The 22,635-nt window shown below is 54.2% G+C and overlaps 1 protein-coding gene across 1 annotated transcript in view; it reads right to left on the minus strand.

Annotated features, from left to right (window-relative positions):
- Positions 1-22,635, minus strand: part of CDH4 (cadherin 4) — a 634,999-nt gene that overhangs the window by 58,639 nt on the left and 553,725 nt on the right. Inside the window, exon 7 of the mRNA XM_058562376.1 lies at positions 4,361-4,533. Coding sequence (XP_058418359.1) covers positions 4,361-4,533 — 173 coding nt within the window. The remainder of the gene's footprint in view (positions 1-4,360; positions 4,534-22,635) is intronic.

The following is a 22,635-nucleotide window of genomic DNA, read 5'->3' on the forward strand; positions in this document are numbered from 1 at the left end:
CGCTCAGCACGTGTTTGCTAAAAGAGTGGAAAAAAATGGCCAGGAATGCTCACGAAACGCTGGCAGTTAACTCGTCCTATTACCGCTCTTAGTGGGGGCTGGCGGTCTGTCCTCCGTCCCTCCCTGCCTCCAATACCTGCCTGATTGTTCACAAATAAATTAAAACCAGAAACAGCCCCCTGCTCCCCCGAACACAGCAAAGCTAGCTTGGGGAAACTGAGGCTGGGTATCCAGAGCTGGGCCCTGTGTTCTTAAGAACCAGCAGCTTCTCTGAGCTTTCTGAGGTTTGGGAGGCCTCTCCCTCCTCTGCAGCCTTCCAGAAGGGTCCTCTGGATGGTGCCCCTTTCTCCTCTAGACAGAGGCCCCTGGAACGCCTCTTTCCTTCTAGAAGGCCTGACACCGCCAGCCAGAGCTCCCAGCAGGGCTGTGCAGCCGAGCTGCTTATTATCTCAAATAGAGACGATGGCAGCTGAGCGGGCTGGACTCTGCAGCTCCTGGGCAGCACGGCCCTCCCGCCTCTCTGGTTCCTGCCGGAAGTCCACGCTCATCAAATACTGAACAGAAGCTCTCGTTAGCGATGGCCGAGGGACACGAGGCTTTGCCGGGCAGGGGGCGGGAATCTGTCCGTGGGAGAGGGATGCGCCCTGAGCGGGAGCCCCTGCCCCTCTGCCCTGCTGGGCTGGGGCCGGAGGACGGCTGGGGGGTGGTGGGGGGAAGGGGAGTGCACAGACGAGGCAGCCGAGGGCAGGGGCAGGTAGAGCTGCCTGCACAGAAACCTCAGAGGAGCTCGCAGAGCCCGGCTGAGAGGACGCAGCCCGGGACTTCTGAGACGCAGGGCCTGCGCCCGCCCCATCTCCCTCCTGCCACCTCCCCGCTCCCCGCAGGCGGAGCACAGAGCTGTAGCCCAAGAACTGCAAGGTGAGCGGTGGGCCTCCCCTGGCCTCAGGTTACCTGCTGGACACCTGTGTCTCTGTGGGGCTTGAGGGGAGGGGCAGCCCCTTCATACACGGAGCAGAGGGACACTGGGAGACCCAGGGTGGGGCCGGGGGGAGCTCAGGAGTGAGACTTCCTGCCTGCAGCCTGCTTGCCCCTCTGTATCCACTGAGGACACAGAGGGAATAAATTTGTTTTAAGCCCCCAGCCTGTGGTCCTTTGTGACGACAGCCCTGGGAAACTTGTACGACACCCTCCCAGAGACAGGGATGGGGTAGGCCCTCCCCTCCCCGCCCTCCAGGGACCGCACACGATGCTGTCTATCTCTTCATCACCCACGCCACCTCCTCAATTTATTCACTTAGCCGGTGATTTTTTCCCTTGCCCGTTTCTCTCTCCTGCAAAGTGAGCCCCACACGTGCAGGGACACTGCTTGCCCTGTTCACCGCTGTCTCCCAGCACCCACGGCAGTTTCTAGCACACAGTAGGGACTCAGTGAAAGTTGTTGATTGAATGAAGGAATCTGCTGAGTGGCATCTGTCTTGAGACAAGTTAAATGTGTGATATGCAGCATTCAGAAACAGCGGGTGCAGGTCATTAGTCCCAAAGAGCAGAGAATATGATCGATTCTACCAGCCTCCAAGGAGCAGAGCAAGGCCACCTCCTCTGAGAAGCCTCCCTTGATTTCTCCATAGTTAGAGTGATCTTATCTGCCCACAGTGACACTTTGTGCATGCAATCCACTGTATACACATGCAGTCCACGGCATACACACATAATCCACTACATACACACGCGGTCCACCACATACACACGCGGTCCACCGCATACACACGTAATCCACTACATACACACGTGGTCCACTGCATACACATGTAATCCACCACGTACACATGTGGTCTGCTGCAGCATATCCATTTAGATTCTGCTCCCCACTCTCCCTGGCCCTGGGAGGCAGCCACCCGTCTAACCAGCTCCACTTCCCCTGCGCCTCACCCAGCACCTCTAAATGAGCAAACGGGGCATTTGTTCCTGGTTAGGGGTCACCGTGCAGGAGCTCAGCCTTGACTCCGGACCTCAGACAGGAGTTTCCTTGGAGCAATGCTTCCCAAGCTGTCTGTGGAGAAGGACATGTGTGTGTGCAGGAGTGTGTGTGAGTGTGTGCACGCATGCACAGGCCCCAGTCCTACTATGCTGCTCTCCCCAAAGGCGTGAAAACCCCTGGCTGCGGCGACAGCCTGGAGAACTACCTGCTCAAGGTCTCTGGGTGGCAAAGGGGGCTGCCCTCCATCCCCAGGGCAGGTGGGGGACCCCAGGCGGAGGGGAGACAGGGGATGGTGTCTGGTTTGCCTCACCAATGGCCCTCCCCATGTGGTGGTACCATCACGGCTCCCCCACTAAGAGCAGCGGGCTCTGGGACTGCAGCTCCTCGCCCTGATCCCCGATGGCAGGGCCTTGTCCAGGCCGAGCAGGCACCTCTCTCAGTCACTGGAGGGTGGGGCACCTGGAGGGGTCCTCCAGTGCACGAGATGGAGGCGCTGGGACTGCCCGAGGCACACTCTGAGCACCGGATTCTGGCCCACCTCTCCCATCGCACAGCTCCACCGACGTCAGTCCGAGAAAATATGTTTAAATTGTGCGACCACGGGCCCCTGCACACCCTCTCCGCCAGGTCTCGCCCTGCCGCCTACCCCATGCCTCCAATCCCTGCACGCGCCCACGAGACCAGCGATGCTGTGCCCATTTCACAGGTAGAGGGCACTGTGGCTGGTGCTCAGAGACGTCCTCTAATGTGCCCCCGGCCACGCAGTTGGCGAGGGCCCTGCTCCACTGAGTCCCGAGCCCATGCTGACCTGGGAGCCACCTTGCCTCCCGCTGAGCCACGAGACTGCATGAATTACCTTTCACGTGGCCTCTCTGCCCCACCGCATCACCTCATGCCGTTCCAGGGGCGGGGTGTGCTACAACCCGGTATGTATTGACTCAGAAGGCACAGGCGGTGACGACATGGCGAGACAAGTCTTGGCAGGTCTGCCGAGTCTGAGGTCTGAACTCAGGCATTTGGAGTCCCCTCAGCTCTCCAAACCTGCCAAGATCACCAGACGTGGGGACTCAGTCTGTGAAGGGAGAACCTGCCACTTCCTTGTCAGCCTCGACCCTGCAAAGCAACTCTTAGCAAGCCCACAGTACAGCGTGGCCCCAGCTCGAGGGGGGGTCCCCCAGACTCGGAGGATGAGGCCGCGGCGTTTTCAGGGAGGAGGAGTCAGAGGCCACCAAGATGAGCGCTGCCGGGCAGCAGCTGCTGCAGGCTCCGCACACAAGCCCCATCCCCCGTGAGCATCTGAGCCCTGTTTGCTCTGAGTTCAGCAAGGGGCTCCTCCTGGGTCCTGTGAGCCAAATGCTTTAGTGGGGGAAGTATGTCTGGGATGTGCTGGCCTCTGGACACAGAGCAAACAGGAGGCCAGAGAGCGAGGCCTGGAGGCGGGACAAGGAGGCGACACTTGTCTGAGGAGCCGGGGGGACTTAGTGCTGCTGGCTGGGGGCTGTCAGCCAGGAGCTGCTGATTAATCTTCCCGGGCCCCAAGGCAGGTGACTGGGACGGTGTCATCTGTCCAGATGGGAACACGTGGCCCCGTGCCTGGAGACGCCCCTCGACTCGGTAGGAAAGCGTCACCCCCGGCGGCAGGAGCAAGCCCACCCTGTCCCACCTGCTCCCAAGGCGCCTCTTTCTGGGGTCTGGCTCTGGGTGGGGTGGGCACTCGGGTCCACATGATGGGGTGGAGGAAGGTGGATAAAACAAAGGTGGATGTAGCAGCCTCGTTGGGGTGTGGAGGTGGGAAGTCATAGTCCCCAGCATCAAAGAAGTCAATTTGGCTCTGATTATTCCTGGCCTGAGTGGAAAGTGCTGCCCCTTCCGTACGCCCCACTTTGTCACGGAAGGGTTCACAACGGGCTTTGGCGGGATGGCCCACCATGCAGATGCCAGGGTCAGGTGTGGGTGTGCAGGTTCCCAAGGGTGGTCAAACCCCCCCCAGCCCTGCAGCCCTGCTGTGGCTGCACCCAAGAACCACGGAGGTTTGCCCCTGCTTTTCTGAGCCCTCCACCCCTCCCCACCGCACAGGCCAGCAGGAGCTGCTCTGGAAGGCTCACGCGGGACCAGATCAGGGACTTGCCCTGAGGCCTGGTGGTGAGGCTTAGGATCTGCTTGCCGAGACTTTCTCCCCCCAGAAGGACAGGACATGGACGTCCTGGGGCCAGCCTCCCGCTTCCTTCGTAACTGTGCCCCATTGGAGAGGCTCGCCCCGGAGCTCTGATGTCCTTCATGGACCAGAGATCTCGGGTGACACAGCCAGGGCTGGGGGCAGCATCTCCCCCACAGGCCGCAGAGGCCAGGCTGCGCTCTCCAGTCCCACGGCGCTCGCCTCACCTCTCGGTCCAGGCCAGCAGCCACTGTCACAATGTCCCCTGTCTCACTGTTGATGGTGAACATGTTCTGGGATGGGCTCTGTGGGGTCTGGGTCACGATTCGGTACCGCACCATCCCGTTGGCTGTGGTGCTGTCGTCAGCATCATTGGCTGTGACTGTCATCACGTAGGTGCCTGGAACGGAGAAAGCAGTTCAGATGGAAATGATCTGTCATATATGCTGCTGCCCCCCCCCACGCCCAGGGCAGACATCACCAGTTGGTCACAGATCTCTGCGACCTGGAGGTAGCTGCTCTTCCTCCCGTGCTGCGCTGCACGCCCGCCAGGCGTCAGAGGTGGTGTTAGAAAGCAGCTCTGCTCCCTCCCCCATACAGAGCCTCTGGAGGGCCTCTTCCAGGGCTCGAGGTCCCTTTGAGGTCATCTGCTGTGTCCTCCTCCTTTCTCGGATGGAGGAGGACTGAGGCCGGGAGGGGAGGAACAGCAGGGGCAGCAAAACCAGGCCTGGAGCCAGCTCTTCCAACTCCAGACCCAGGGCTCTTTCCCTTGAGCCACACAGGTCGAGGCCCCGGCTGTCAGTGTTCGCCGAGGCTCGACCGGCCCCATGTGGAGGGCAGCACGGTGGGGACTCGCTCACAGGAGGGCAACAGGGCCTGGCACAGGGCTGAGTGTGCAGAAGGTGCGCAATAAGTGCTCGAGGAGGACACCTGGAAACAAGCTTGGAAGAGCCCTCTTAGAGGGGAGGCTGGGCATGTGGACGTGGAGTCAGATGGTCAAACTTGGGGGTGTGTGAGGGACATGTGACCACCCGCATTTCAGAGCCAAGGGATTGTGTGAGCTGCCCACGCCCTCCCTCAGCTCAGTGCCTCTGTTTCCCCAACCACGTTCTAGGGTTGAGGTCTGCGGGGGACACTGGCCCCTCCTCCACCTCTGAGAGCAGCACCCACTTGGGAGGCCCTGGTCAGATCATCCCTCCTCCTGACACAGTGATCGGTTCAGTGATAGACACCTTTCCCAGTCAGAGCTGATGATAAAGGAGGAGGCATTTGTTGGGGTTTCTGAGAAACCAACATGCTGTCCCTGATGCTGGATTTGGCTGGGTCAGTGAGTAAGGTTGGGGGCTGTGCTTATTTGTGGCCACAAATAAGGAGACTAAGGGACAGGGCTATCTCAGAGGAAACAAAGCCAAGAGGGGCTTAGGTGACAACTTCTCACTAGGCAGCCCCTGGATCAAACTGTACTTGAAGCTGTTACCTATAGACCTTTTTTAAAATTAAAACTTTATTTTTTTTAGAGCAGTGTTAGGTTCACAGCAAAATTGAGGGGAAGGTACCTCGTAGACTTTTTGCATACCTGAGCCAATGTATGTCCTTTTTGCCTTATGCCAGTTTAGTTTGAGTTTTTGTCACTTGCAACCCAGAGTTCCAACTGCCACAAGCTCCCCGCCCGGTGCCTGCCACTGGAGGCTTGGGTGTGGGGCCCTGTCCTGGTCTGCGTGTTCCTCGTTCCCAGGTTGGGAACGGCACGCTGTCCAGGGCCCACAGGGGTGCAGGGAGTGTGGGTGCCATCCTCCACTGGATCCTTTCTCGGGGGTTGTTGGCTTAAGCTGAGGCTTAACTGGGCTTGGGGTTGAGAGCTGTGCCGCTCGGAGGACCGAGCCCTGTGGGGATCCAAGGTGAGTGGTGGGTGGGGGCTTATTCATCAGACCCTACTGGGCCCCGACTCTGTGCAGCACTGTGCCAGGAGCTGGAGACAGTGGTAGATGACGCGTGATCTGCAAGAAGTCCTGCAAATCCTACCAGTGCCCTGTCACTGGGCGAACGTGTGCGCAAAGCGGGCCCTCCTGCCTTCCGAATCAGTCCCACCGTGCACAGGGTGGGCCTGCGGGTGTGTCTGGCCAGGAATCTGCTTCAGTTTTCATCTTTTATGACATAAAAAATTCTCAAGGCAGTGCATTTTATGAAAACAGAAAGGAAAGCAAACAGAGGGAGGACGGTGGAAATCTATTTACAGGGTGTATGTTCTATATTCCCATGCACAGAGAGGAATATATAGAATATATTCAGGATCAGACTTTCCACACTCTAAAGACGAGAGGTCCCAGCCAGGGCAGGGGCTGAGCACTGTGGGAGAGAAAGGCTGGTGAGCACCAGGCCACAGCCCCACCCACCCATTTGTTTACTCCACACATATATGTACTTCTATTGAAATATAATTCACATACCATACAACTCACCCTTTTAAAGTGTACAAGTCACTGGGTTTTAGTATATTGACAAAGTTGTACAACTATCACCAGTATGTCATTCCGGAACATTTTCATCACCCCCAAAGAAATCTGTATCCATTGGAAGTTACTCACCATCCCCCCTCCCCTAGCCCCTGGCAACCACTAATCTACTTTCTGTTTCTATGGATTTGCCTCTTCTGAACACGTCATACAAACAGAATCATAGCCTGTGGCCTTTTGTGTCTGACTTCTTTCACTGAGCCTAATGTTCTCAAGGTTCCTTCCTTTTTATGGCTGAATAATATTCCACTGTATGGGGATACTCACCCCACAGTTATTGACTAAGCACTTGCTATGTGCAGACCCCAGGCTCTGTGCTCAGGGAGGTAGGGGAAGAGATCACGGCAAGCTGTGATAAGAGCTTTTCGGGGAATGAAGAGTGCACGCCAGCACGCATGAATGGATGTGTCGACTAACTGGGGGAGAAGGGGACTGCAGAGGAAGCAGGAGAGCATCTCTGAGAGGCAGAGGGTGGGGAGGGGAGGAGGACTCTGAGCAGACAGGCAGAGGCCCTGGGCAGAGAAGAGCTCTGCACGCTTGAGGGACAGAGAGGAGGGAGGGCATGTGATGGGGTGGGAGATGGGCTGGGCCCCTGGAGGATTCTGGACTGTATTCTAAGATCACTGGGAAGCCAGTACTGTATTTTCATCAGGGGAGTGATGTGATCAAGTTTGCATTTTTAAGACATGCAGAGAAAAGAGACTGCAGGCAGTCAGGAGGATTGGGGGTGAGGGTGGGTGTAAAAAGGTTAATCCATTCATTGGATTTTGTAGAGAACTGGTGATAACCAGACCAAGAGGATGTTGCACCCAGTGGGACATTCACTCCTTCAACACATCTTTATTAAGAGACTTCTAGGGGAAAAATAGAGAACTTCTGTGTTTTGAGAGCCCTAGAAAAACGTTCTCCGAATACACCCACCTTACCTCATGCAATGGATATATTCTCAAAGAGTTGTGTGTAAACCCAATTTTAATGAATTTAATTATCAGTGGAATTTCCCCAGTGGTACTAAGTATTTAAAAGAAATCCAGGAAGTTCAATTTTTAAGCAAATGGTGGACTATGTTGTTTTAAATCAATCTTCCTCCCCAGGAAAACTAGAAAAGCTAGACAAAATGTAAAATAAAAACATCCATTTAAAGGCCCTAGAGATCTACCAAGCAGCACAGATTTCTGGGGCAGAAAAGGAGAACTCGATATCTGGGGCCACCTTTTCTCTCAAGACATTTGCTGATTCCAGAACTGGCTGCTGATAGCTGAAGAGCTGCGCTCTTCAACAGACTTACAGGAATGGGGGTAAAAAAAAGTCTGAGCTTAGGGCTTGCTGAGGAGGATCCCTGGAAAGCCCTCTAGTTTTTGGGTGAGACCCTGAAGTGCAGCACTTAGGAGTGAGGGTGAACTGGAAATAAATAGTCCTAACAGGTAGAAGCACTCTCTAAATAAGGTAACTTAGGTTAAGATGACCTGAGACTATTAGTGTCCCCTGCCAGGCAAAAGTAAATCCTCTATGGAGGAAGATAATATCCTACGTAGCTTCAAATTATCTCTACAATTTTTCATACACAAGGTACAACATTTAATTAACTAGGCACACAAGAAGACAAAACCTGATAGAAAACAAAGAGAAAAAACAGACAATACTCAGACGTGTAGGAGAGTCAGACACCAGAGTAATTAGATGCAGAGGCAACAATAAACACCTCTTACCTTAATATGTTCAAGGAATTAAAAGCATAGGATAGAAAATTCTGTCATAGAAGTGGAAATTACAAAAAAATAATAGAATGGAAAACTCATATTTGAAAAGTAACTAAAATTAAGAACTTGAATGGGTTTAACAGTAGAATAAATAAAACAAAAGAGAGAGTTAATGAGTTGGAAGATATGTCAAAAGAAAATATCCAGACCAGAGCAATACAGAAAGTGAGTGAGAAACATTTGACTTTCACGTGTCCCTCACGTGTAACTGGAGTCCCAGAGGACTGGAGAGAAAGAAAGGGGCAGAAGCAATGTTTGGAGAGAGAATGGCTGAAGAATTTCCAGAACCAATAGAAGATATCAAGCCACAGATCCAAGAAGCACTGTCAACCCTAAGCAAGACAATACAAGGAAAGTCACAGCCAGTCATATCACAGGGAGGCTGCTGAAAGCCCAAGACAAACATTTTACAAGCAGCTACAGAAGTTTTCAAAAGACCTAAAACTTAATGGAGCAATAATAAGACTTGAAGCCGACTTCTCCCTAGAAATAATGGAAGCCAGGAAACAGCGGAACAGAAGAGAGTGCTGAAAGCAAATAATGGACAACCTCAAACTCTATGTTCAGTGAGAAAACTTTCTAAAAATAAAAGTGAAATGAAGGCATATTTAGACAACTGAAAAAGAGGTAATTCATCACCTGGAGACCCACTCTAAAGGAAATACTGGGGTGTTTTTCAGGCAGAAGGAAAATGATCCCAGAGGACAGCTCAGAAATGCAGAATGGTACAAGGAGTGATGTGAGTGTGTGTGTATGTGTGCGTGTATGTGTATTAGTGTGTATGTGTGTGTGCATGTATGTGTATATGTGTGCATGTGTATGTGTGCATGCATGTATGTGTATGTGTGCGTGTATGTGTATTAGTGTGTATGTGTGTGTCTGTATGTATATATGTGTGTGCATGTATGTGTGTGTGCGTGTATGTGTATTAGTGTGTTCATGTATGTGTATATGTGTGTATGTGTACGTGTATGTGTATTAGTGTGTATCTGTGCACACATGTACGTGTATATGTGTGTATGTGTATTAGTGTGTATGTGTGTGCACATGTATGTGTATATGTGTGTGTATGTGTGTATGAATGTTTATATAAAGGATAAATACATGAGTACATCTCAAGAATATGAATTGCGTAAAACAAAAATAATTTTGCCTTGTGGGGGTTTGAAGCTGCTTACCAAACAAACAAACAAACAAAATGTGCAGAATTTCACTTGTGAAGTGAACGATATTCTTCCTGAGGCTTACTTCCTGTTATTTCTCCTTCTTAGAGCAAGGCCCCCCGCACGAGGAAAGCCGCGCAGGAGCGTCGTGTGCTGTTTGACACCAGCCGCCTCTAGGGAAGGGCGGAGCTAGGAGAGTTGTCTGGCATCAGTGGTGGTGGAATCTGGCTCGTGCTGGTTCAGGAAGCCAAAGGGAGAAGCCACCTCAGCTTTCCAAAACACTCGCTGCTCCCCTGCACCCCAGGCCCCAGGATCTCTGACCCTTTTGTGTGTGAAACGGGTGAGGCTCTACAGCGACGATGCAAGTGCCTAGCTCAGAGCAGGTGCTCAGCAGTTGTGATGGCCAGGTGGTGGCAGGGATGATGGAGGGGATGTGGAGAAGGTGGGAGAGGGACAAATGAATGATGAACAAAAGGGGGAGAAGGCACCCAGTGCAGGTTTGCTGTACTCGCCCAAAGCGACACGGGACTGGTTGAGTTTCATAAGAATTTGGGTTGGATGGAGCTTAGAACTCTTCTGAGGGCCCTGGCCTACTTCCTCACTCCCCATCCCCATCCCCATCCCCACCCCCATCCCCATCCCCATCAGCAGCGTGCCCAGCCCTGCCCTGACAGCTTCTCATGCATCCACTGGTCACGTCTCAGAACAATCCCTCGGTTGGCCCATTTCCTGTGGGGTGGAGTGAGGCTGGGGTCCAGGCTTTGAGCGCAGAGCTCTTGTCCACTCTGCTCCACCGGCCGGGTGAGGTGGAGGGACAGAGTAGAGTGCACAGTGAGTTAACCCAGGGCTCCCGGCACCCGAGGTTGGCAGTCCACTCTGACACAGAGATCCACACGCTCCATCGCGTCAATGAGAAATCAGATTAGCAGAATGGCCAGGAGCCCTCCCACCCCACAGAAGGTCTCCCCTCGAGGGGCTTAGATAACCTGACTATGTCCCATTAGCTCCCACCCACCACAGGTCACGCTCGTCCGTCACTCGAGACAGAATGAAGGGAGGGCATTTAAAGCTGATCCGCCATTAGGAGCTCCTACGCACGTCAAGGCCTCACATCAAGTCCTCCCCTGCCTGTCAGGGCCTTGTCCTTCAAGCAGTCCCTTGGTGGGGACCAGCTGGTGTGTGGTCATTTCATGTCACAGATCAGGGTGAAGCTTCCAGAGCCTTGGAGACCTGAGGGGATGGGGGGTCGGGAAGTGGAGGTGGGAAGGGGCCAGAGGGGATGTGCAGAGAGAAAGTCAGGCTGGCTGGACCTATAGGGCCTGTACTGCAGCCCACACTCCCCCTTTGATGGATGGGTAAACTGAGGCCCACAGAGGAGGGGCGTGACTGGGCTGAAGCCTGGCAGTGAGCTCTGTCAGACCCGAGACTGAAAGCAGCTGTCCTAAATTCTCAGTCCAAGGTCATGCCCCTAGGCCAGAGGTTGGCAGACGTTTTTCTATAAAGGGCCAGAAAGCAAATATTTTAGGCTTCTCGGGCCACGAGGTCTCTGTCTCAACTCTTCAGCAGTGCAGTAGTAGACGAATGCAGCCACACATGATTCGTCAACAAATGGGTGTCACTGTGTTCCAGTAAAACTTTATTTATAAAAACAAGTGGTGGGCCGGATTTGGCCCATGGTTTGCTGATCCCAGCTCTCTGCTATTTTTTTGGATTTCAAAGACCAGGTTGGTTTCAAAAAAATACAGAGGGGGCCGGCCCAGTGGCCCAAGTGGTTGAATGCTCGCACTCCGCTTCGGCAGCCTGGGGCTCGCAGGTTCGGATCCCAGGCACCCACTGACGCACAGCTCGTCAAGCCATGCTGTGGCGGCGTCCCATATAGAGTAGAGGAAGATGGGCATGGATGTTAGCTCAGGGCCAATCTTCCTCAGCAAATAAAAAAAAAAATACAGGGGATCCAATATAGGGTCGGCAACTTCTTGTTCTACCAAGGGAAGACATTAAAGTATACATCTAGCTCATTTGATGAAAGGAAAAAATATTTTAAGAGCAAAATAATAGAAACAATAAAGCTTAGTCCTTTGCATTAAATCAATTTATCTTCATGAAAACACTTGCCACACTGAGGGGTTTTTCTTTCTCCCCATACGCTCACGCGCTACAGCCCGCAGTGGCCTGTGGCTTGGCATAGGAGCGAGGCCGGAGTGCGCTGTATGGGGTAACACACCTCTTGCCTGCTGGTTGGGACGAGGCACTGTCTACCCACCTTGTTCTGGAAAACATAACAGAAAAACCACCCGAAGGCAGGTGAGCAAGTGAAGGGAAGTGAGCCCTCAACAGAAGAAAGCTGCCAGGGCAGCCCCAGGTGGAGGACACACCTGCCCTGGTTTGCCTTGGAGCCAAGACAGTGGGCATTTATTTTATGGCCCTGTGGGTTAGGAGCCCCGAGGGCGTTGTGCCCCTTCCTTCCTCGTCATCTGTGGTTCTGCACACGGTGAAGCCCATGTGGGGCATCCAGCGAGCTCTGTGGGTGCCGCGGTGAAGCCCCTCGCTCATCCTCTGGCCCCGCCCCGTTAGAAGCTGGGCTCCCGGGAGGCGGGGCCTGGCCAGGCTGTCTCCTCAGAGCTTTGCTGGTGGCTGGTGGCTGTCAGATGTTTCCCTGGGCCAAATTTTCTCCTATCCCTGTGAGCCTGCCCCGTGGAAGGAGGCAGCCAGCTCCAGGGTGCTACCACGGGATGGACTCCAGGAGGAGATGGACCCAGGCCTGTGGGACGAGCCGAGGCCCGGGCCTGGACCCCCCAATCTTCTGAGCTACTATTCCTCCAGGGTGGAAACTTCAGGCTTGAGGGGCAGATATCCCATTCCAGGGTTAACTTAGTAATGAAGCACTAATCGGATATCGATGAGGGGTCCGAAGTCTCGGCCGGCTTTTCGGTTAAAAATAATTGCGTCCCACAAACCTGATGTGAGCAACAATACTCTCATCCTCACCCTGCGTGGAGAGAGAGTCTTCCACACTGGCCTGGGTGTGCTCAGACGGCCATCACGGGGCTTGGCCAGCCGCGAAGGCAGAGCTTGACTCATAAGCTGCTTAATTCAATCACCCCTCCCCCCGAAAACAACGGGATCATTAAGGGCCACATGTAACCAGAGCCTGGTCACCTTAGTTCTTCATTAACCCGAGATGGTCACGGCTTTGAACTAATGCCACACAGTACCCCTCCAGCTTGCTCTTCGCCTCAGGACGGCAATTGCACACTCGGTGCCCCCTGCCTCTGCCCGGGGGGAGGGGGGAAGAAGGAGGGGGAGGGCGGAGGGGGGGAGGGGGAGGGGGAGGGGGGGAGGGGGAGGAGGAAGCAGGGGAGGAGGAAGAGGGGGAAGGGGAGGAGGGGGAGGGGGAGGAGGAAGCAGGGGAGGAGGAAGAGGGGGAAGGGGAGGAGGGGGAGGGGGAGGAGGGGGAGGAGAAGGAAGGGGAAGAGGGAGGAGGAAGCAGGGGAGGAGGAGGAGGGGGAGGGGGAAGGGCTCTGGGCGCTGGGAAGCCCCATGTCAGCTGGGCCTCAGTTTCATCATTAGCTCCTTGACAAGGAGTACCTGCTCCCAGCACAGCCCCTTGACCAATGAACCAGGAAATCAGACTTTCAGGGAGGAAGCATTAGCAAAGTTTAAAATCCCAGGCTCAGAGTCCAACTTCATGCCTCGTGAGAGAAAGTTCTGGAGACAAGAGTGTGTGGGTGCGTGCCTCGGCTGCCTCTCCCCCGCTGGCTTCTCCTCACCGAGGATGGAGGTTGCTAAGGCTCTTGCTCTCCAGAACCCACCCCAGTCAGCCTGCACCCCCAGAAGAGGCCCCCCCAGGAAAGGGCGGACCAGGGGCCCCTCCTTGGGTGTGGAGCACTTGGGATCCGACTTGCTGGCAGCAAGAACTGCCCTTTACTTTCCGGCTCATCACAAAATCCTGTGAGATCTAGGCATCCGCCTTCTTTGCTAAGCTCAGGAATCTGCTTTTTAAAACCAAACAATATACAGTACTTCTGGTAAGACTTCTTTGGTTGCAGAAATAAAACACGTTCACGGCGACCAGCGCATGTTCACTGGACGACATCAGAAGGTACAGCGCGGGAACAGTCCGCTGACGGCCCCACCTGACCTGCTGAGCACCGTGGGTCAGAGCCTGCGGTCCGGGAGCCGGAATTCCAGAGTTTTACCACGGAGAGGCTTTTTGAAACCAACTTTGTTACTGATCAAAGAAATGAAAGGAAGACATTTCCACATACCCAAAGAGCAGACGCTATTTACAACACTGCTGGTATGCCATGGCGGTGACACAGGGGAACTGGCCCTCCCCGCGGCCGCCGGGAGCATGTGGCCTCAGCTTCTGGAGGCCATTCGGCTGTCTGTGTCCAAAGGCCTTTAAAAGGTGCCGACGTGCCAAATCCACTTCTAGGAATTTATCCCAAGGAAAAAATCACAGATGTGCAATAGCACGATTGATTGGTGCCCCTGGTGTCCATGCTGACACAGTTCCTGATGGCAAAGATCGAAGCCCTCCACAAATGGCTATCGAATACCCACCACGTGCCATGCACTGCGTGGGCACTGCCGGTCCATGGACCAGACAGATCCCTGACGAACGGAGTGGGCGTAGCTATTCAATCCCCAACAGGCGGACCCTCGTGGGGATGGAATGTTCTGTATCCTGACCGTATCGACCCCAGTATCCTGGCTGTGCTATGGTGCTACAGTTCTGCCAAGAAGTGGCCGAGAGACTGAACGTACAAATGGACAGACCAGATATGGAGAGAGAACTCTGACCCACAGCCTGCTGCAACCAGCGCCGGGAGCAGCTGCTCTCTCCGTGTCAGACTGCAGGAGTCAGCCCTCCATCTCCAGCAACAATCGGCCCAGGCCTCCATCAATACTGACAAGCTTCCCTAGTTTCTGTCCCTGCTTCCGAATCAGGACCAGCCAGAGAAAGCCAAAATGCACCCCCCATCCCACGGGACACCCTGCTTCTAGTTACCCATCTGGGGCTCCCCAGGCCCACAGCCCCCATCAGGGCACGCCTGAGCCCCCCTTTCCCACCATGAAGCTCCCCTGCTCCTCTGCCTGCCTTCCAGTCTCTGCCCAACGCAAGGGATGGTGGCCACCCCCTTGCTCTGCATAAACAGCTCAGCTTGTTCCCAGGGGGCTGGTCTGCCTTTACTCCCACATCACCATCGGGGGACTGGGTGAGGGATACGTGGAATCCGTCTGTCTTATGTGGCACAACCGCATGTGGGTCTACGATGATCTCAGATAAAAAGTTTAACTGAAAAAAAAAAACACCCCTGACCCGTGAAGCTCACATCTAGCAGTGCAGACAAACAAGACGCATAATCAATAGATATCAAATGTCCCACAACAGGGTGTTGGTTACATAAACTACGGTACCTTCCTGTGATGGAATAGTTTAAAGCCATTAAAATGGTGTAGACAAATATTTAGTGGCATTTGAAATTTTCATGATATATATCTAAATTGCATTCAGTGCCACTTCAATCTTTAAAATAACAACACACTTATGCGGAGGAAAAAGAACAGGGGAAAGGATGACAAAGGCGATCACAGCAATCTCTGCGTGGTGGGCTAAGGCGGGAGATTTTGACTTTTTCTTTGTGATTTTCTCTGTATCTCCCAAGTTTCCTTCAAAGAGTGTTACTTGACTATCAGCAAGTTCAATGTTACCGAAAAAAAGAACTAAGGCAACCAAGGAAACAGAAGACGGGATTCTTTTAGCCTAAATCGCAATTTGGTTTCTCTTGAAAAGGGAGATTCTGAAAAACTGGCTGGGTCCCTGGTCACTACCCCATGATCAGGTGACCGATGTGTGTTACCTGCTCTGAGACAAAAGGGGGTAGGGTCGCAGTGGGAACGACAGAGACGAACTGTGAGCGTTGGCCCTGGAAGAGAGCAAGGCTTGGGACTTTTGCAGAGCGGGAGGAGGCGAAGGAGCTCCTTTCTGAGAGCCTGGGATGCTGCCCCGGGGGAGGCGGCCTCCGCTCCCTGTCTGGGCATGCTCTAGACCCCACTTGTCCTTGCCCACGCAGCGGGCACTCAGGGCCGTCTGCTGCCCTGGGGGCGAGGCTCTAATCTGGGCGGCACCCTGCCTGAGCCCTGAGCTGCCCGGTTCCTCTGCCCACTTACGCACCTCCCTGTGCCTCAGCATCCCCTTACACTTGAGGGTGCGCCCTTCTCTGAGCTCTCCTCTCCCAGCCTTGGTCACAGCTTTCTTTCCCCCGATGCTTGGCTGTCCCTCACAGCCTGCAGTGGACGCTGTGGCCTCCTCCTCATCCTGACGCCCTGGGGTTTGGTGGATGGACCCCAGACTCGGCTCTGGGGTGGGCTGGGATGTGCAGTGGCCGACGGCCATGGCCTCACTCACTCTCACGCCATGCGTTGGCCAGGTCGGTGGTCTCCGGAACCTTGGCCGATCCGCTCGAGGCCTTCACTGGGCGCAGATGGGTGCAGGATGGCTGGGAAGGTGCGCCAGGCACATGGGGCAGCTCCAAACAAGAGCGCTTTATTCTCTCCTGGTCTCGTGGCCTGAAGTCCAAAATCAAGGCGTCGGCAGGCCCAGGCTCCCTCCGAAGGTGCCAGGGGAGGATCCTTCCTGCCTCTTCCGGCTTCTGGTGGGGCTGGCAGCTCCTTGGCTTGTGGCTGCATCACTCCAAGCTCTGCCTCTGCGGTCACGTGGTCTCCTCTGTCTGTGCTCTTGCCACTTCTTATAAGGACACCAGTCGTAGTGGATTTAGGGTCCACCCTAGTGGCCTCATCTTAACTAGTTACATCTGCTAAGACCCTATTTCCAAGTAAGGCCACATTCTGAGATTCTGGGTGGACACGGATATTGGGGGACACCACTCCACCCACTCTGGGAATTAAGGTGAGACTGAGGATGGCAGTTAAATCAGGCACTGCCGGCTAACCCCCAGCTAACACGGCTCGAGGAGGAGACAGATCTTTCCAACCACTTTTCCACAGCCTTGGGGGACTTTGGAAGCCAGGCTGGCCTCAGTGCTCGGACGGGGAGTGCTCAATGGGATCAGATCCTGGCTCTGCCACTCCCAGCGCTTGGCTCTGTGCCGTCACTGAGCCTCTGGGAGCCTGAGGCTCCACTTCTGGAAGCTGATGTCCTTCATGGGGTCACTGGGAGGAGCGGAAGAGCCGCTGTGAGCTGGGTGCCCAGGGCGTGAGCAGAGCCAGCCCCTGAGTGTCTGGGAAGGCATGACCCTGGCACCCAAGGTCCCCTCCTGGCCCCCTCGCCTTCTCCAGCTGGGCGAGTCTGAGTCCACACAGAACCGTGAGCCCCCAGCTAGCCCGATGCCACAGGGCGCCTGTGGAAATGATTTGGCCAAGGTCCCCTGCCCATGCCCTCCTTGGAGGAAACACTCACACCAGTGGCGTTTGTTGTAACGCGGGGGTTAAGTCTCATCCTCATCACCTGGGCTCAGAGAAGGAGCTGGAAACCACCCTTCCAGGGCTTTCTCTGGAGGCCTCCTTGGGCCTCTCCCAGTAGAAACGCTTGAATTTTTCTTAACAAACAAGACAGATGTTGGGGTTGTATTTTCATTGAACAGGGGACACCGTCTGCTGCCCGAGAGGCTGGACATCTCTTTATTAATTGTGCCCACAGGAGAAGGGGGAGAAGGTGGGGGCTCGGTGCCTCCGCGGAGCTCACGGACAAACGCCGCCTTAAAGGATTAATTTCACAAGCCTTAAATTGCGGTTTAATTTGAAAACTAATTCAGCCCCATAATTGGCTTTCTGCTCAAATCGCTGAGGCTAAAGATTTAAATTCTTAATATTCAGATGACTTTCAAGTATCTGGCGCCATCTGTGCATCAGTCCGTGGCATCCATCTCAGGGGGCCCTCCGCCGGAGCAGAGAGAAAATAAATAAATAAACGGGCCCACTAATAGAATAATCTATTTAAGCAAAAACTCTGCATTATGTAGAGGAAGGTTTCTGTGACTTCATTTGCAGCATGTAGACTTCTCTGTTACTTAATATTTTAGAGTGACGTTAATTTAGAAATTTATCATATAGGTCCCCACACAGTTCCAAGGGGTTAGGGAAAGCAGGAGTTCTAATTAGAGCCTGTTTTAGTTAAAAAGTGATCAATACTGAGGCGTCTTTTCTTGGGAGGATGGAGAAACGCCATGGGACGGGTCGGGGCTGATGTGGGCTCCGGGACGAGGCAGCAATTCTGATTTCCAGCTGGAGAATGCTGTCGGGAAGGAGAAGGACCGGCTGGTGCAGAGGGGGAGTCCAGCCACGAGGACGGTGCCCTGGGGGCAGTCCTGGGCCCTGTGAGCTTGTGCTCTGAAAACTGGGGCGCTGGGAGTGTGTGATTCAGGGAGCCAGCAGGACGAACGCCCGGCCAGTTGTTCCCTGCGTTCCGGCCAGAGGCTGAGCCACACAGCCTCAGAGCACGGCTGGGATGTTCATGTCTCGCTGCGGGCCTGGCAGGCTTCTGCCTCCCTCTGCACAGGCGTGGACCCCCCGGGAGGACTTCAGACTCCCACCTGCCTCGCAGAACTGATGGCTGAGCATCCTCAGAGCTCCAGGATGCAGAACCTGGACACATTCTGAGGTGTCATTATGCTCCAGGGCTCCCCACAGGCCCTGAGGCTGAGGCTGGGCCTTCTCTGAATCCCACCCTCCTTGGGTACATAGTGGTGAAGAAAACAGGCAGGGTCTTTGCCCTGCAGGGGTGGCAAAGTAGTGGTGAGAACTGACAACAAACTGACTAACAGAGTAACTAACTAAACGAGTAATGAAGTATTAACAGAGAACTTCAGGGGCGGCAGAGGCCTGCTGGTGAACCTGGGCAGGGAAGACATCTTTGGAGAAGTGATGTGTGAGCTGAAGAAGGAAAAGGAGCCAGGGTCACAGAAATTAGGGGGAGGACATCCAGGCTGAGGGAAGAGCATGTGCAAAGGCCCTGAGGCAGGAAAGTCCTGGGACGTTTGCGTCTCTGCCTTTGCCTAGGTGTGCGTCATGTACCATTTGTTAGCATGTACCTGCATACAGATTTCTTGGTACCTCAGTTGGGCGATGGGCTCCTTGGGGGTGGGGTTCATGTTTTCCCATCCTGGAGAAAGGCACTCACACACAACAAAGGCTTTTCATGGGGGAAACTACCCATGCTACATACTGCCCTTCTCCCCTTCTTTTCTCCTGCTTCCTGCCTGATAGTGGGTGTGATGCTTGGAGGTGCAGCAGCCATCCTGTGACCATGCAGTGAGAAACAAGAGAGGGAAGCAGACACCACAGGGACGTCAGCCCTGATGGTTTTGAGCTCTCACCCAAACCCCTACTTGCTCAAGCTGGGTTTTCTGTGACTTTTGGCCAAATGCACTCTTGACACAGACTGGGGAGGGGAGGCAGTTTAGCTCAATGGTTAGAACGATGGCTCATGGGTTTAAATTCTTGCCTCTTCCTGCTACGAGCTGCGTGTCCTTACTCACCTGTGCTACGTCTTCGCTCCTTCATCTCCACAGTGGGGAGAATGAAAGTGCCCGCCCCTAGGGTTGTGCAGGATTTAGTAGGTTAATACGTAGGGAGGTCTTAGAACAGTGCCTGGCACCTGCAGCCCTGGGCGAGTGCCAGCAGTTGTAGGTCTGCGATGACCGGCGCATAATCCAATCTTCAGCGGAAGGCGCACCTCCACCCTGAGAGCCAGCTTGGTGCAGGGAAGCAGGGCCTGGCTCTCGGAGGGAGCGAGGCTCCTTCTAGCAGGTTCTGGGGCTTAGGGAGAGCAGCAGAGTCGCCGCGGCTCAGGAGCTTCAGGTCGGGGTGCAGCAGCCGCTGTCTTAATCTGTGGCTTGCTCTTCTTGAAGAGGCTGGGTTCAGAGGAGCGGAAGGCAGCCTTCGCGCTGCGCGTCTGCACGCGGAGGGCCACGTGCCACGCCGCAGGCGCACAGCCCCAAGGGCGGAGGGCATTTGTTTCTGGTGAAAACAACTGGCCCTGGGGTGGCGTGCCTCTGTTCCTCAGGGCGGGCCTCTGGGGGTCTCAGAGTCCCCCTGATGACTCTCCGGCTCTGGAACGCAGCTCTGGGAACGTGACTCCAGAGGGGGCCTGGTGGGCACAGTGCCCTGAGGGGGAGGAGCCGGCTGGGCTGTCACTGAACCGCAGGGACACGGCACTGCCGGGCTCCGCCACGGAACCCCCGAGCGTCTGTGATTCCACCCAGACCCCGTCCTTCCCCAGCCCCCACCTCCGGGACCGCCCTCGCTGCTGGGAGCCCACCCACCCCGGCGGCCGTGGCCCAGGGGCGCCAGAGGACAGGAGCGCAGGGGCCTTGCCCTAGGTTGGGACTCTGAATCCCGTCCTTGCTCGGCCCTTCCCTGCCCTCTCCGGCACGTCCTCCCTCTCAGGAGCCTCCCGGGAGCCAGCAGGGCCCTAACAAGCCACCTGCACCCAGTCCTCCCCCTCAGCTCTGGGAACCGGACCTCAGGCTCGGCTCTCGTTGGTCCACCCCAGGCTAGAAAACTGTCATCCATCGGACTTGGCCTACTGGGAGTTTGCGATGATAACTCAGAAAAACGCACGTCTGTGGTCCAGCTCAGCTGTGGGAGGAAGGGGCCAGCCCCGCAGACCAGCAGGGTGAGCCGCGGCAAGGGCACGCCCCATCCGGGCATGCTGTGGACTTCGGAACAGAGAAAGGACAGCTCTTTTATTAAAAGAGGTTCAGTCTGACAAAATGCGTTTAGTGGAGTCGGGAAAGTGAACTAATATTTTGAGTAAGAATGTGTAACGGTGTTAATAAGTTAACGCCCATTAATAATATTGACCGTTAATAACAGCTCCCAGTGTCGGGAGCCTCACGCGACGCCCTCGCCTGATGGGACTCGCATCATTTCCATTTTACTGACGATGAACAAGACAAAGTCAGTAGCTTGCCAAGGCCACATCACGGCCACACTGTGGCCACACGGGGGCAGGCCACCTGGATTCTGAGAAGGGTGGCTGAGTGCCACGCAACGCCACCTGCCAAGCGCCCAGTCCCACCTGGGGGACACACAGGTGACAGCCAGTTCTGAAAACTTACACTGTCACGGAGTGCTTGGTAGTGGTGGAGGGACAGACACGGAGATCGGTGGAACAGAACAGAGAACCCAGGGACAGACATACAATATGCCCAAGGAGTTTTTGACAAAAGTGCACAAGCCATTCAGTGAGGAAGGACAGCCCTTCAGCCAATGGCGTGGGACAAGTGGACACCCACAGGCAAAACACAGTGAGCCCGGACGTACGGCTCAGACCGTCTGCAAGAAGGAACTTGAAATGGAGCATGGGCCTGAGGTAAAACAGGACGCTACAAAACTTTTAGAAAAAAGCAGAGGAACACATCAGGACCAGGGCTTGCAGAAGCATTCTTAGACACGATACCAATGCCTGGTTCATAAAAGGAGACTTCGACAAGTTGGACTGCATCCAAATTAAAACTCTGGCTTGCAAAACACCCTGTGAGGAGGAGGATTAGACAAGCTACAGAGCGGCGAAAATATTTGCAAGCCACATTTCCAACAAAGGACTTGTCTAGAATATAGAAAGAATTCTCAAAATTCAACAACAACAAAATCTAATTAGAAAAGGGACAAAAGATAGGAAGAGACATTTCACTGAAGACGAGATACAGGTGGCAAATAAACACAACAAAAGATGTTCAACATCATCAGCCGCTAGGGAAATAGAAATTAAAACCACAATGAGATGTCACTGCACACCCAGCAGAATGGCTAACATAAGGAAAAATGACACCGCCCAATGCTGGCAGGGACGCAGAGGACATGGGTCGCTCAAAATGGCGGGAATGTGAGACGGTACAGTCACCCCGGAAAAGAACACGGCGGTTTCTTGCAAAACCAAACACGTGCTCCCGTGCCACCCAGTAATTGCTCTCTTGGGCATTCATCCAGAAGAAATGAAAACTCATGTTCACACAAAACCCTGTACATGAATGAATGTTCTTAGCAGCTTCATTTCTAACGGCCCTAACCGGGAGCAGCCCAGACGCCCTTCAAGGGTGAGTGCTGAACAACTCTGGAAGGTATGAACCACGTAATTCTGCTCAGCAATGAAGAAGAATGAGCTGTGGATATACCCAACAACTCAGATGAATCTCCAGAGAATTAAGCTGAGCGAAAGAAGCCAGCCCCACAAGATAACGTCCTGTTATGATTCCATCTACTCAGTAGTCTGGAAATGACAAAATCAGAGACGAGAGCAGATTTGTGGCTGCAGGGGTGAGGGATGGTGGGTGGTGGGGAGGTGGCTGTGGCTCCAAAGGGCGGCGTGAGGGGTCCTTGCGATGGAACTGTTCTGTGTCATGACAGTGGTGTCATACGAATCTACACATGTGATGAAACTGCATAAAACCACAGACACACACACACACACACACAAACGCGTGCATGTAAAACGGCTGAAATCGGAGGGAGGTCCATGGATGCACCGAGGTCGACACCCTGGTGTGATCTTGCACAATAGTTCTGCAAGATGTTACCTTTGGGGGAAATTGGGTGAAGGGTTTGTGGGATCTCTCTGTATCATTTGCTACAACTGCATGTGTATCTACAATTATCTCAAAACAAGATTTCTTAAAAAGACACTTCTTCCAATGAGATCCTACCTGGAAGCCCATTTATGAATCGGATGGATGGTGATGCTTGGGTAGGTTGTGTGAGGGGTACAACGCCTGGCCCTTCTGCTTCCTGCCCAGCTGGGGGCTGGAGACACCTGCAAGGACCCCAGGCCCCACTGAGCACTGGGCTCCGTGGTCCTCCTGGGCCTCCCATCTCGTTTCAATTGGCCCTTTTTTCTTGGGAACCGTAATTTTGGTTCCACTTTCTAGTGTACTTGAAATCAAGGAAACTTCATTTCTTTATGGAAAACATCTGCATTACAGATATGTAGTTGTTATTAATTATTATTAATCTGAACTCACGAGGGTCAGGGTCAATTTCAAAGCCAGGGAGAGAAGGCCTTGGTGGACACGACCACTTACGTAAGACCCGTTTGCTAGAC

This window comes from Diceros bicornis, chromosome 19, assembly GCF_020826845.1.
Source record: "Diceros bicornis minor isolate mBicDic1 chromosome 19, mDicBic1.mat.cur, whole genome shotgun sequence".
In the NCBI taxonomy this organism is placed as follows: Eukaryota; Metazoa; Chordata; class Mammalia; order Perissodactyla; family Rhinocerotidae; genus Diceros; species Diceros bicornis.